Source organism: Schistocerca nitens, chromosome 8, assembly GCF_023898315.1.
Source record: "Schistocerca nitens isolate TAMUIC-IGC-003100 chromosome 8, iqSchNite1.1, whole genome shotgun sequence".
NCBI classification, from domain to species: domain Eukaryota; kingdom Metazoa; phylum Arthropoda; class Insecta; order Orthoptera; family Acrididae; genus Schistocerca; species Schistocerca nitens.
The window spans coordinates 34,052,059-34,065,787 of NC_064621.1; the positions used below are offsets into that span (position 1 = coordinate 34,052,059).

General features: G+C 46.5%; 1 protein-coding gene across 1 annotated transcript in view; it reads left to right on the forward strand.

Annotated features, from left to right (window-relative positions):
• The first annotated feature begins 2,343 nt into the window (after positions 1-2,343).
• LOC126199040 (myrosinase 1-like) overlaps positions 2,344-13,729 on the forward strand; it is a 73,553-nt gene continuing 62,167 nt past the window's right edge. Inside the window, exons 1-3 of the mRNA XM_049935744.1 lie at positions 2,344-2,499; positions 11,673-11,806; positions 13,355-13,489. Coding sequence (XP_049791701.1) covers positions 2,346-2,499; positions 11,673-11,806; positions 13,355-13,489 — 423 coding nt within the window. The 5' untranslated portion in view covers positions 2,344-2,345. The remainder of the gene's footprint in view (positions 2,500-11,672; positions 11,807-13,354; positions 13,490-13,729) is intronic.

Sequence of the window (13,729 nt, forward strand, 5' to 3'; positions counted from 1 at the left end):
CTGAATTAACGCCTTGTACAGTCGTAGAAGGGTAGACCGATCGGCACACCAGCTGGTGTGACTCAAGCAACGAAGAGCTTTAAGATGCCGCCAGCACGTATGTTTAAGCTGCCGAATATGAGGCAGCCAAGTCAACCGGGCATCGAAAACGAATCCCAAAAACCGATGCGTCGCCACCACAGCAAGAGGTTCGCCGTCAAGATAAAGCCGTTGCGCAGGGTGAACAGTGAGTCGCCGGCAGAAATGCATAACGCAGGTCTTGGCAGCCGCAAACAGCCACTTGTAACAGCAGGCACCTCAGGTGTAGCAGTGTGCAAGGTATCAGTCCTTCCACTCCTTCCAAAATGCAAAGTATCAGAGCTGGACAGGTTAAAAGTACTTCGCGCTCTGAAGAAATGCACAGGCCTCCACCAATGGGGTGGCAAGGACACTGACGACGACAACCATCAACGGTCGAACAGCGCCCGCATTCGTAACTCACGTGATGTTACGCTGCCCGGTATCCGACAGAATACTTTAGCGTCAGTCATTGTGTGCCGGCGTGCGCTCCGCGACACCATCGACCTCCTCACACGCACCCCTCCCCCCACCCACGACGATGATATTCTCTGCAGACGGGGAGGAAACGTTGGGTCATCTACCAGATCCCAGAAGACCACGGCACAATAGCTGGGAAAACTTTAGTAATGTTATTTCATCCCCTCGCCCAGTTTCGTGTCGCAGCTGCCTATGATCATGGGTAACGGCCGTCAGAAAAACATTGCCCTAAAATCTGTGAAGCACTCCATCGCCCGAGAACCTCAGCACGTCAGGAACCCGTAATCAACATATTTCCACAGCTCACGCACAACATCCCTAAACTAAGTAGTGTCAGTGCAGCACAAAACCCAATTCAATCTGTTCAAAAATGGCTCTGAGCACTATGGGACTCAACTGCTGAGGTCATTAGTCCCCTAGAACTTAGAACTAGTTAAACCTAACTAACCTAAGGACATCACAAACATCCATGCCTGAGGCAGGATTCGAACCTGCGACCGTAGCGGTCTTGCGGTTCCAGACTGCAGCGCCTTTAACCGCACGGCCACTTCGGCCGGCCAATTCAATCTGTGTCAAGTTTCGTTCGACGATAGTAACACGTGCCGTTAAACCATAACGGACAAATTACAATATTTCTTTAAATACAGGACACAATACACCCTTCGATCTCAGGCCACTCCTGCACTTTCTGAAAGATACAAATGTCACCATCTACGAACAAAGTATGTAACCTACTGATTCGCGAAACCCTTGTATATAGGTGGTTAAAACACAGAATTTTAATTATAGACTATGAATAGAAAATATTTTGTAAATATGTGTTACAATTTCAGATTTTTTGTTCCATTTCTGTATGATGGGCTGCATAATGAATTATGTTCCTACCATATTTTGAGTTTCTAGCCATAATAGAAGTATTTTAAATTTTAAGTCTAACATACGGCAGTATGGACAGAAAAGAAAATGAAATGTGTGTATGGCATCGTTGGCCGGGAGGCCCCATCGGGGAAGTTGGGCCACCAAGGGCCAGTCTTATTTCAGTCGACGCTACATTGGGCGACTTGCGCGCCGATGATGAGATGAAATAATGATGGAAACAACACAACATCCAGTCATCGAGCGGATAAAGTCTCCAACTCGGCCGGGAATCGAACCCGGGCCCGCTTGCATGGGAGGCGAGGACGTTACCACCCAGCTAATCAGGCGGACTATCGGGAGACGGAGGCGGCGTAATGGACTGATATTCGGGAGCAAAGCGGATCAGGTTGAGGTTGCTCGTGATTCGTTTAAATCGGGCGGTTTCTTTGTGAAGGCACGGTTAATCTTCCCCATTCTCAGCTTCTCATCCTGTCTCTAATGACCTGAAGCAAAACCCTAATATTCTTCCCCTTCTCCTTTCTGCTACGTGCAACGAGCTATTTGTCGATGATATTTCCAAAGAAAGTTCGTCATGGGTGGGTTGGTGGTGAGTCACGTTCTATGCCGGTTGATGAACGGAGAAATGCCGATAAGAGTACAGTGTTCAGGTAGCAACGCGATAAGAGAGGTCGCCGAGAAAAGTGTTTACCAAAGCTGGGGAATAACAGGCCACCTGCGTAGAAACAGGACTCGTTCAAATTACCCTGCTGTCAGCGGTGTCACGTAGCGGAAAATTTTCGGTGATCAACGGTCGAAAGATGAAAATATACTTGAAAGTTCTCGTGTAAACAGCGGTCTGCGCTCGAGATACTCACACGGAGATTAGATGGAGAGCGGTGATACGGACACCTGCACCAGTATAAGAGCACAACTCGCGACAAACCGGAACAATGGCGCCGGCCGAGATGTTGTCGCTGTGCTTGTTGGTGGTGCTGGCGGCGGCTTCGGCCTCCGCTCAGGAGATCAACAACCGCTTCCCAGACGGCTTCATGCTGGGCTACGCCACGGCCGCCTACCAAGTGGAGGGCGCCTGGAACGAGGATGGTGCGTACTGCAGCTCTCAGGCTCCTCAGTCGCACGTAGCTGATCGTAACGAACACTCACACAGCACCGATGATGGTGTGGGCTATGAACGTAATGGCAGAGTAAGGCACGCATATACTGTATTGAAACGAATTCTAGTATCGCTGTCTGTACGCCCTAACTCCCGCAGTATTGGGAATACAGACACTTCGACTGTCACAATTTTTTCAGTAAACTGTCGAAGTACTCACGATAAATTCCCCGAATTTACTGCCCTTCAGGAAAGTTCTCGCTCTCAAATTATTCTTGGGACTGAGAGCTGGCTGAAAACCGAAGAGGAGAGCTCTGAGATATTCAGCGAGTCACGAAACGTGTATCGGAAAGACAGATTAAAGGCCATAGGAGTGGGAGTTTTCATTGCAGTTAACAAAAATATTGTCTCTATTGGTGTCGAAGGAGTGTGACAGTGAAGTCGCCTGGTCGCGTATAATAGGTGCAGGTGAAACTAAGTTAATTTTAGATGTTCTTACCGGTCACGGGATTCTGCTGTAACAGTTATAGAGCCATTCGACGGAAGTCTACGATCAGTAGCACGAAAATATCCTGATCATACATTACTAGTTGGAGGTGACTTTTCAAAAATGGTTCAGATGGCTCTGAGCACTATGGGGCTTAACATCTGAAGTCATCAGTCCCCTAGAACTTAGAACTATTTAAACCTAACCAACCTAAGGACGTCACACACATCCATGCCCGAGGTAGGATTCGAACCTGCGATCATAGCGGTCGCGTGGTTCCAGACTGAAGCGCCTGAGGCGACTTTAACCTGCCGAGTATAGACTGGAATGTCTATCGATTCATTGAACATGTTTTCTGAAAGCTTTTTTGAGCAGCTAGTTCGGCAGCCAACACGCAATGGAAATATCTTAGACCTTGTAGCTACAAATAGGCAGGACCTTATCGACAATGACAGTATAGAAACGGGGGAGAGTGGAGGGATTAGCGATCATGATGTCATTACAGCAACTGTGATTACGAAAGTTAATAAATCATTCAAGAAGGGCAGGAGAGTGTTTCTCATAGAAAGAAGACATAAGCAGTTGTTAGCATCTTACTTAGACAGTGAATTGACATTAGTTAGTTCCAGGAAGATGGACATACAGGCATTATGGGTAAAATTTAAGCACATTGTAAATCGTGGTCTGGAGAATTATGTCCCTAGTAAGTGGATAGATGATGGAAAAGACCCACCATGGTTTAATAAAGAAATTCGGAAGATGCTGATGAAGCAAAGACAGTTGCACTCTACGTTCAAAAGGGGACACACAAACGACGACAAGCGAAGGTTGGTGCGTCTGTGAAAAGATCTATGCGCGAAGCATACAACAACTACCACCGTCACGCCTTAGCAAAAGATCTGCAGATAACACGAGAAAATTCTGCTCGTACGTAAAATCGCTAAGCGAGTTTGAGGCTTCCATTCAGTCCCATGTTGACCAGTCTGGCGCGGCAGTTGAAAATAGCAAAACGAAAGGCGAAGTTTTAATTTAACGTTCAAGAAATCGTTCGAGCAGGGGAATTGTATAAACATGCCGTCATTTGACCATTGGACAGTCTCCTGTATGGATGACATAAAAATAAGTATACCTCGCGTAGAGAATCAACTTAATGATTTGAAAACAAATAAATCACCAGGTCCAGATGGAATCCCAGTTTGTTTTTATAAAGATTACTCTACGGCATTGGCCCCTTGCTTGGCTTTCATTTATCGTGAATATCTCAACCAGTACAAAGGTCTAAGCAACTGGAAAACAGCGATGGTGACTCCATTATATAGAAAGGCAAAAGAACGGATCCGGAAAACTACAGACCAGTATCCGTAACTTCTGTTTGCTGCAGAGTCCTTGAATACATTCTCAATTCGAATATAATAAACTTTCTTGAGGCTAAGCAGCTTATGTCCGGGAATCAGCAAGGTTTTAGAAAGCATCGCTCGTGCAAACTCAATTTGCCCTTTTCTCATATGATATACGGATGAAGAGCAACAGGCAGATTCCATATTTCTAGATTTCCGAAAAGCATATGACACGATACACCATCTCAGGCTGTTAGCGAAGGCACGAGCATATGGAATAAGTTCACAGATATTTGAGTGGCTCGAGGACTTCTTAAATTATAGAACCCAGTATGTGGTCCTCGACGGCGAGTGTTCATCAGAGACAAGGGTATCGTCAGAAGTGCCCAGGGAAGTGTGATAGGACCCCCGTTGTTCACTATATACATAAATGATTTGTCGGACAGGGTAGGCAGCAGTCTGCAGTTGTTTGCTGATCATGCCGTGGTGTAAGGTAAGATGACTGTAGGAGGATACAAGACGACTTTGACAAAATTTCCAGTTGGTGTGATGAATGGCAGCTAGCCCTAAATGCGGAAAAATGTAAGTTAATGTGGATGAGTACGAAGATCAAATTGTAATGTTCGGGTACCGTATTACTAGTGTCCAGCTTGACACAGTAAAGCCGTTTAATGTTCGGTTATTGAGAGGATTTCAGGAAAGTGTGGTTCACCTGTAAAGGAGACCGCATATAAGTCGCTGGTGCGACCTATTCTTGAGTACTGAACGAGTGTTCGGAATCCATACCAGGTCGGATTGAATGAAGACATCGAAGCAATCCAGAGGCGGGCTGCTAGATTTGTTAGCGGTAGGTTCGAACAAAATGTAAGTGTTGCGGAGATGCTTCGGGAACTCAAATGGAAGACCCTCGAGGTAAGGTGGCGGCGTTCTTTTCGGAAACACTATTAAGGAAATTTAGGGAACCAGCATTTGAAGCTGACTGCCGAACACTTCCATTGCCGGCAACATATACCATGTGATCAAAAGTATTCGGAGACCAAGCTGGCCGGTGTGGCCGAACGGTTCTAGGCGCTTCAGTCTGGAACCGCGTGACCACTAAGGTCGCAGGTTCGAATCCTGCCTCGGGCATGGATGTGTATGATGTCCTTAGGTTAGTTAGGTTTAAGTAGTTCTAAGTTCTAGGGAACTGATGACCTCAGATGTTAAGTCCCATAGTGCTCAGAGCCATTTGAACAATTTTTTTATCCAGAGACCCCCCCAAAAACATATGTTTTTCATATTAGGTGCATTGTTCTGCCACCTACTGCCAGGTACTCCATATCAGCGACCTGAGTAGTCAGCCGGCCGCTGGTGGCCGAGCGATTCTGGCGCTGCAGTCTGGAACCGCGCGACCGCTACGGTCGCAGGTTTGAATCCTGCCTCGGGCATGGATGTGTGTGTTGTCCTTAGGTTAGTTAGGTTTAAGTAGTTCTAAGTTCTAGGGGACTTATGGCCTCAGCAGTTGAGTCCCATAGTGCTCAGAGCCATTTGAACCTGAGTAGTCATTAGACATGGTGAGAGAGCAGAATGGGGCGCTCCGTCTGTACGCGAGATTTCCAGACTCCTAAACGTCCCTAGGTCCACTGTTCTCGATGTGATAGTGAAGTGGAAACGCGAAGAGACACAGCACAAAAGCGCACAGGCCGACCTCGTCTGTTGACTGAGAGAGACCGCCGACAGTTGAAGAGGCTCGTAATATGTAATAGGCAGACATCTATCCAGACCATCACACAGGAATTCCAAACTGCATCAGGATCCACTGCAAGTACTATGACAGTTAGGCAGAGGATGAGAAAACTTGGACATCATGGTCGAGCGGCTGCTCATAAGTCACACATCACGCCAGTAAATGCCAAACGACGCCTCGCTTGGTGTAAGGAGCGTAAACATTGGACGATTGAACAGTGGAAAAACGTTGTGTGCAGTGACGAGTCACGGTACACAATGTGACTATCCGATTGCAGGGTGTGGGTATGGCGAATGCCTGGTGAACGTCATTTGCCAGCGTGTGTAGCGCCAAAAGTAGAATTCAGAGGTGGTGGTGTTATGGTGTGGTCGTGTTTTTCATGGAGGGGTCTTGCATCCCTTGTTGTTTCGCGTTGCACTATCACAGCACAGGCCTACACTGATGTTTTGAGTACCTTCTTGCTTCCCACTGTTGAAGAGGAATTCAAGGATGGCGATTGCATCTTTCAACACGATCGATTCATAATGCAAGACCTATGGCGGAGCGATTACACGACCGTAACATCCCTGTAATGGACAGTCCTGCACAGAGTCCTGACCTGAATCCTATAGAACATCTTTAGGATGTTTTGAAACGCCGACTTCGTGCCAGGCCTCACCGACCGACATCGATACCTCTCCTCAGTCTAACTGTCCGTGAAGAATGGGCTGCCATTCCCCAAGAAACCTTCCAGCACCTGATTGAACGTATGCCTGCGAGAATGGAAGCTGTCATCAAGACCAAGGGTGGGCCAACACCCAGCATTACCGATGAAGGGCGCCACGAAATTGTACGTTATTTTCAGCCAGGTGTCCGGATACTTTTGATCAGATAGTGTACATCGCACGTAAGGACCACGAAGATAAGATACGAGAAATTAGGGCCATACGCGTGCATATAGACACTCGTCTTTCCCTCGCTGTATTTGCGAGTGGAAGAGGAGGGAAATGACAAATACTGGTACCGGGTACCCTCCGCCAGTATCTACGTAGATGCAGATGTAACAAAACTATATTGACAGACTTCTGGAGCATGTAGAGGATATGCAGAAGAACAAAGGGAGGATATGAACCCCTGTAAGGAAACGTCATCCAAGCACCACACCACAGAGTCGCTCGGCCAGGAACTGTTTCTAGGCACCTGGTATGTGTACATAGGAGTATTTCACAGTTACTGTTACAGGCTTACAAGGAGACGACACGCTAACCCGATTTCAGTAATTTTGTTTTTACATTTATGGCACGTGAGACATCAGTTGCCCAAAGCTGTTCGATGCAACTCTCAAACATTCTCGAGAAAATCTACTTTGAAGTTTGCCGAGCACATTTAATAATGTAAATTTTTCGAAAAGGAATGTGGCTCTGCAGTAGACAGCTTGCTTGTCTTTGGGGGGTCTCAGGTCGATGCCCGACGAATCAAATTTTTAAACAAAGGTGCATGTTCCACGAGCATTTCCGTGAAGATGAAAAAAAAAATCGGAAGCTCTTTAGACTAGTAACCTCTGGATCGAATCTTGTTTCGGTCATTTTTTCTTTTTTCGTTCAGTTGGAATTCCAACGTCATTTAAATGTAAAATTCATCAAGTAAATGCTAATTAACACATCTCTCACAAATTCACGATTTTATGAACGTCTTGTTCTTTCAAGTTGTAAATTGCGCAAAAATCCATTTTTCATTGCATATGTGAATTCTTAGTTATCAATCTTTTATACAAGATTGTTAATATTAAAAAATAATAGCAATTAATTTTTTCCCTCTCTACGTGTTTTACTCTTCACAGTGTTGGAAACTGAACACAGGGTGGGAGAAGCTTCGAAAGGCTGTTTATGGTGTCTTGAGAACCAAACCGAGGACGAAAATTATTGTTGTTAAACGTCATCCAAAGACGCTATAGAGCGTCAAAATTATAGGGCCAGCATTTAATCTAGGCCACCCCTTTAGCAGCAACTAAGCTATCGGGTCAAACGTATCCGGACGTTGCTATGTAAGACGGTCTTGACCACTAATGTCGCGTGGACCCGCTAGTAGAGTATCCAGTCACATTATGGTGGCCACGTGTCAGAAGCCTGAATAACCACCTTTTTGCAGCGAGGACCGCTGTGACACGTGCAGGAACAGGGTCAACAACATTCTGGGAGGTACCGGCAGAGATGTGCAGCCGTGCCGACTCCACTGCCGTGTTCCTCGGTTGAGGATCCCTGACGCGAACAGCCCAGTCGAGGTGTTCCCACAATTTCTCGATTGGTTTTCAATCCAGGGAGTTTGGCAGCCAGGGGAGTAAGGTAAACGCCCGTTTGCTGGCCAGGAGAATACGGCAAAGTCGTGCTGGAGCTCTTCGAACTACGCACGTGCACTGCGAGATTTGTGAAACGTTACATTGTCCTGCTGGTAGGTGCCATCCTGCCGTGGAAAAGTAAACGCATGCATGGGTGGACATAGTCCCGAAGGACAGATGCGTCCTTGAGTTGATACATTGAGTCTTCCAGAATGATGAGGCCACCCAGAAATGCCACTAAAACGTTCCCCACGCTACAATGCTACCTCCTACGGCCTGGACCCTTCTGACGATTGTTAAGGAGTGTTTGCTGTCAGAAGTTTCACGCCGAACACGACAAAGGCCATGCGTCATCTGAAAAGACCAGCTGTGGACTTCCAGTTGCGGTATTGGCGTGCAAATTCCACCCTGGACAGTAGTCAGCACAGGTTCATGAACTGGGCGTCTGCTGCCCACGTGCAGCAACGTTCGCTGAACGGTCTTTGAGGAGACACTGTTGCTAGCCCCTTGGTTCATGTGAGCAGCCAGTTGTTGAACAGTAGCACGTCTGTTCGCCCGTACACACCTCCGCAGCCGTCGCTCACCCCTGCCATCTACGGCCCGTGTTGAACCACAGTTTCCGTGGCGCCGATTTTGAATAGCGTCGTTTTGCCATGTACGGTATACAGGGTGATTCTAAAGTCGCTGTACATTTTGTACATAAACAAATTTTATTAACCAATATGTAATGGCACTGCAACTTATGTTACAATAGGACTTAATTTCAGTTCATTTCAGTGTGACCAACTTGCATGTCTAGGCACATCCCCCCAGCGCTCCACTGTAGACCGAAAAACCTGCCCAAGCCTATCTGGTGTAATCTCAGCAGCTGCGCCTCGAATGCGCTGTGTTAAGTGTTCAGTGTTGCGGATCTTCACCTGGTATACCTTAGACTTGATAAACCCCCATGCAAAAAAGTCTAAGGGTGTCGAGTCAGGAGAGCGGGGTGCCCACATCCGTGGAGAGGCACGACCAATCCATCTGCCGGGAAATGCTTGATTCAGATAATCCCGAACAACGAGGGCAAAATGGGGTGGTGCACCATCCTGTTGAAAAACAACAGTATCCATAATCCCATCAGATATCAACTGGGGCTCCAAAAAGTGTTCCAACATATCTAGGTATGTGGTTCCAGTAACGGTTTGTTCTGCGAAGAAGAAGGGCCCGTACACTGTTGACCTCGTTATCCCTAACCACACATTCACTTTTGCTCTGTCCCATTGCCATTCCTGCAGCACACTCGGTTGTTCGTCTGCCCAGACCCTGCAGTTGTGTCTGTTCACATGTCCACAGGTATGAAATGTAGCTTCATCACTGAACAACACATTTTGCATCAAATTATCATTTTCCACAGCTTGTAGCAGGTCATGACACATAACTTGTCTGGCTGCGTAGTCCTCCGCTTCAAGCTTATGTACGACCTCGATATGGTACGCACGTTTGTGGAGCTTGTAACGAAGAACCGTCCACACAGTGGTTGGAGGAATACCAAGCTCCCTACTAAGTCTTCTGGTAGATGCGGAAGGCTACGTCTGATCGCATCCTACACACTTTGCACGGTGTCTGGCGTTATGGCCGGCCTTCCTGGACGTTCGTCATCTGCAACACTACCAGTACGCTGGAATTTATTGACGAGGGTCTTGATAGCAAGTCTGGTGGGGCCTGTTTTCCGGAATCGACGGGCAAAGTCTGTCCGCACCTGTTCATACGTCATTCCACGAAGACGAGCAGAAACAACAGCGATTCGTTCTTCTTTCGTTAGCATTCTGTCGTAGTACCTGCAAGAAACAAATATTCCGTTACTATATCACTGAAATGTATAGTGACTTTAGAATCACGCTGTACTTTAACCACCAAATTTACAAACATAGGCATTTCGTAAATGCTTCCATCCTTGGCCCAAGACCCAACTATCATGCCCTTTTGTACCTCAGGTAAATCGCTCCATTTCGGCATTACGGCAACGACTGCATTGTTTACCACGTCTCCCCAAAACTCCTTATATACCGGGTGATCAAAAAGTCAGTATAAATTTGAAAACTTAATAAACCACGAAATAATGTAGATAGAGAGGTAAAAATTGACACACATGCTTGGAATGACATAGGGTTTTATTAGAACCCCCGCCCTACCCAAAAAAAAAACAAAGTTCACAAAACGTCCGACAGATGGCGCTGGACAGTAAAACGTCAGTGACTGCTACCGTGACGGGTGAGAGGAACGCCGATATGTTACAGAATCGCATCATCCCCAGCCTGGCTGATAAACACCTGCTGGAACGTACGATGTTTATGCAGGATGGCGCTCCACCCCATATTGCTAGACGCGTGAAAGATCTCTTGCGCGTGTCGTTCGGTGATGATCGTGTGCTCAGCCGCCACTTTCGTCATGCTTGGTCTCCCAGGTCCCCAGACCTCAGTCCGTACGATTATTGGCTTTGGGGTTACCTGAAGTCGCAAGTGTGTCGTGATCGACCGACATCTCTAGGGGTGCTGAAAGACAACATCCGACGCCAATGCCTCACCATAACTCCGGACATGCTTTACAGTCCTGTTCACAACATTATTCCTCGACTACAGCTATTGTTGAGGAATGATGGTGGACATATTGAGCATTTCCTGTAAAGAACATCATCTTTGCTTTGTCTTACTTTGTTATGCTAATTATTGCTCTTCTGATCAGATGAAGCCACAGCTGTCGGACATTTTTGAACTTTTGTATGTTTTTTTTTTTTGTTCTAATAAAACCCCATGTCCTTCCAAGCAAGTGTGTCAATTTAAACCTCTCTATCTACATTATTCCGTGATTTATTCAGTTTTCAAATTTATACTGACTTTTTGATCACCCGGTACCCTCCAGTGCTAGTGGTGCCACCTGCCAGGTGAGTGATTATTGCACGTTCACGTCGAACATAGGCCGTGATCACATTTAGGTGACAGGACCCTGTAGAAAAGCACTAACAGCAGAGTGGACTCAGTGATTTCGAACGTGGACTTCAGTTTCTCTATCATTAATTTCTCTGTTCTTTCTAAATGTTTCGCTTGCTCCCATAGTTCAGTTTTCACGTAACGTACAATTGTTTGACAGAAAAATAAAGCCAATCACAGCAAAAATGATGAAACGTCACCGAAACATGTATGAGGGGGCACAATGTTATCAAAACATGTTTAAAGTAGTCCTTTGGTAACAATGTTGACATTTTTTTTTTTTTTTTTTTTTTGATACAGTGCTAAAGTGGTGTTCCTGATGTGTTCCCACAGGCAAGGGCGAGAGCATCTGGGACCACATGCTGCACGAGCACCCAGAGTGGGGCTGGAACGGCCAGAACGGCGACGTGGCCTGCGACTCGTACCACAAGTACGCCGACGACGTGCAGTGCCTCGTGAACGCCTCGGTAAGTCGCCGGCCACCTACAGCTGGCTTTCATCCGCCTGATGTGCAGCTGTTGTAAGGTTACGTAGATTCTCTTAGCGGTTGGTTTTTTATTGTCTTTGACAGTCTGATGAACATTGTCACCTTAGCACTTCCATTTCTTTCCCACTTAAAGCCCTGTTCCATGTCAACTCGTAACTTTGTAATATGATAAAAATGTATCAAATATATGAATAACATGGTCCCCATAATCCTTCAATACTTAGAAAAGAAAAAAGTAAGTTCTGTTGCTCTTGGAGCGGCGACTCAACTTTCCTGACCAAACACTACCTGATCAAAAGTATCCGGACAATCCTTTGTGATTTTTATCGGACCACTAGATGCCACAAGATGTGGACCGCCAATATAGAAGGAGATAGGGTGTAGCGTGTTGTCAGTAGAGAAGCAATAAGAGCGGAATGGGCCAGTCAGGAGAGCTTAGTGGTTCCCAAGGTGGACCAGTCACTGGATGTCACCTGAGAAACAGAACCACCAGGGACATTTCAGACGCTGCTGGTGCTGCCCAAGTCGATGGATGCGGATGTGACTGCGAAGCTGAAATTCGAAGAAACAACCTCAGCCAAAGCAGCACCAGGCAGACCTCATGCAGCGACGGACAACGACTGTCGATCATTGTGGACAGAGGTTCCACAAAATCGTACGAAATCAACAGAAGGGCCTACCTGTGAGTTCCTAAGTGCTTCCAGTAGCCCCGCTAGCGCAATGACTGTGTGCAGGGAGTTAAAAGCAATGATATACAGTGATGCAGCAGTTCCTCATAAGCCACACACCTCTTTAGTCGAAGCTAAGCGACGCTTGAGGTGCTGTAAAGAGCGACGTCACTGGAAAGTGGATGCCTGGAATCTAGTGATTTGGAGTGAGGAATCGCGAGATACCCTGCGAAGTTTGGTGGAACCGTTTGGGTTTGCAAAGCGTCTGGAAAACGTTACCTGCTTACTCGATACTCACAGCAATTTGAGTGTCGTGCCACAAATGTATGTAAACACTTTTCCCGACATCGCCCAAGACCCTGCAATCTACATAACTGTAGCAATAGGAAGGATAGCGGTAGTGCCAGCTCTGGGAAGTAAAAAATAGAAATTGGAGGAAAGGAAACGAACTCCAATGGGCCCAGTACCTCGCGTAGTAGTAATGGGATGCCATTGGATACGCCACACTATCACCTTAGTTCGCATGGTCGGTAATCTATTCAGCAGCCAGTATATGCTGAGGCCAATAGTTGTATGGCCTACCTGCAAGTTTTCGTGATGATCCCTTTCATTGCGATAAAGATTTCCATATGTTACCCATGCTGTTCTGATCCACCTCTATAAAGAGAGTTTTCGACTGTTTCCTTGGCGAGCGAGAAGTGTTACCAGTAATCGTTCTTTCCGCAAACCATACGTGACTGGAGCAGGAAAAGGGGGATGCGACAGTGGCACATAAAGTACCTTTCCTTGCGAAGTAAGATGTAGATGTAGATTGGAGGCGTCCATCTCTGTTAAATAGTTGATGCTCACTTCTCTTGCAGGCCGACGCGTACCGGTTCTCCATCTCATGGCCGCGGATACTACCGACTGGAGACCTCGACAACATCAACCAGGCCGGCATCGACTACTACAACAACCTCATCAACCTGCTGCTCGCCAACAACATCCAGCCTCTGGTAAGCCCTCAGCTTAAGCAAAATCTCTGTAGTTTACAATCATGTGGAATTCGGCTCCACTTGTAACAATTTTGTGCCTCAGAAAATTATACGTTTAAGATGAAGGGGGTACCCTGATCTTGTGTGCAGTAAAGCAAGGTATCTCTCAAATTATATAGGCATTTTATCGATGTATAAATTAATTAATATTAATTACAAAATTGTCATTTGGATGAACCAAATTACCTGTTCAAAGTATTT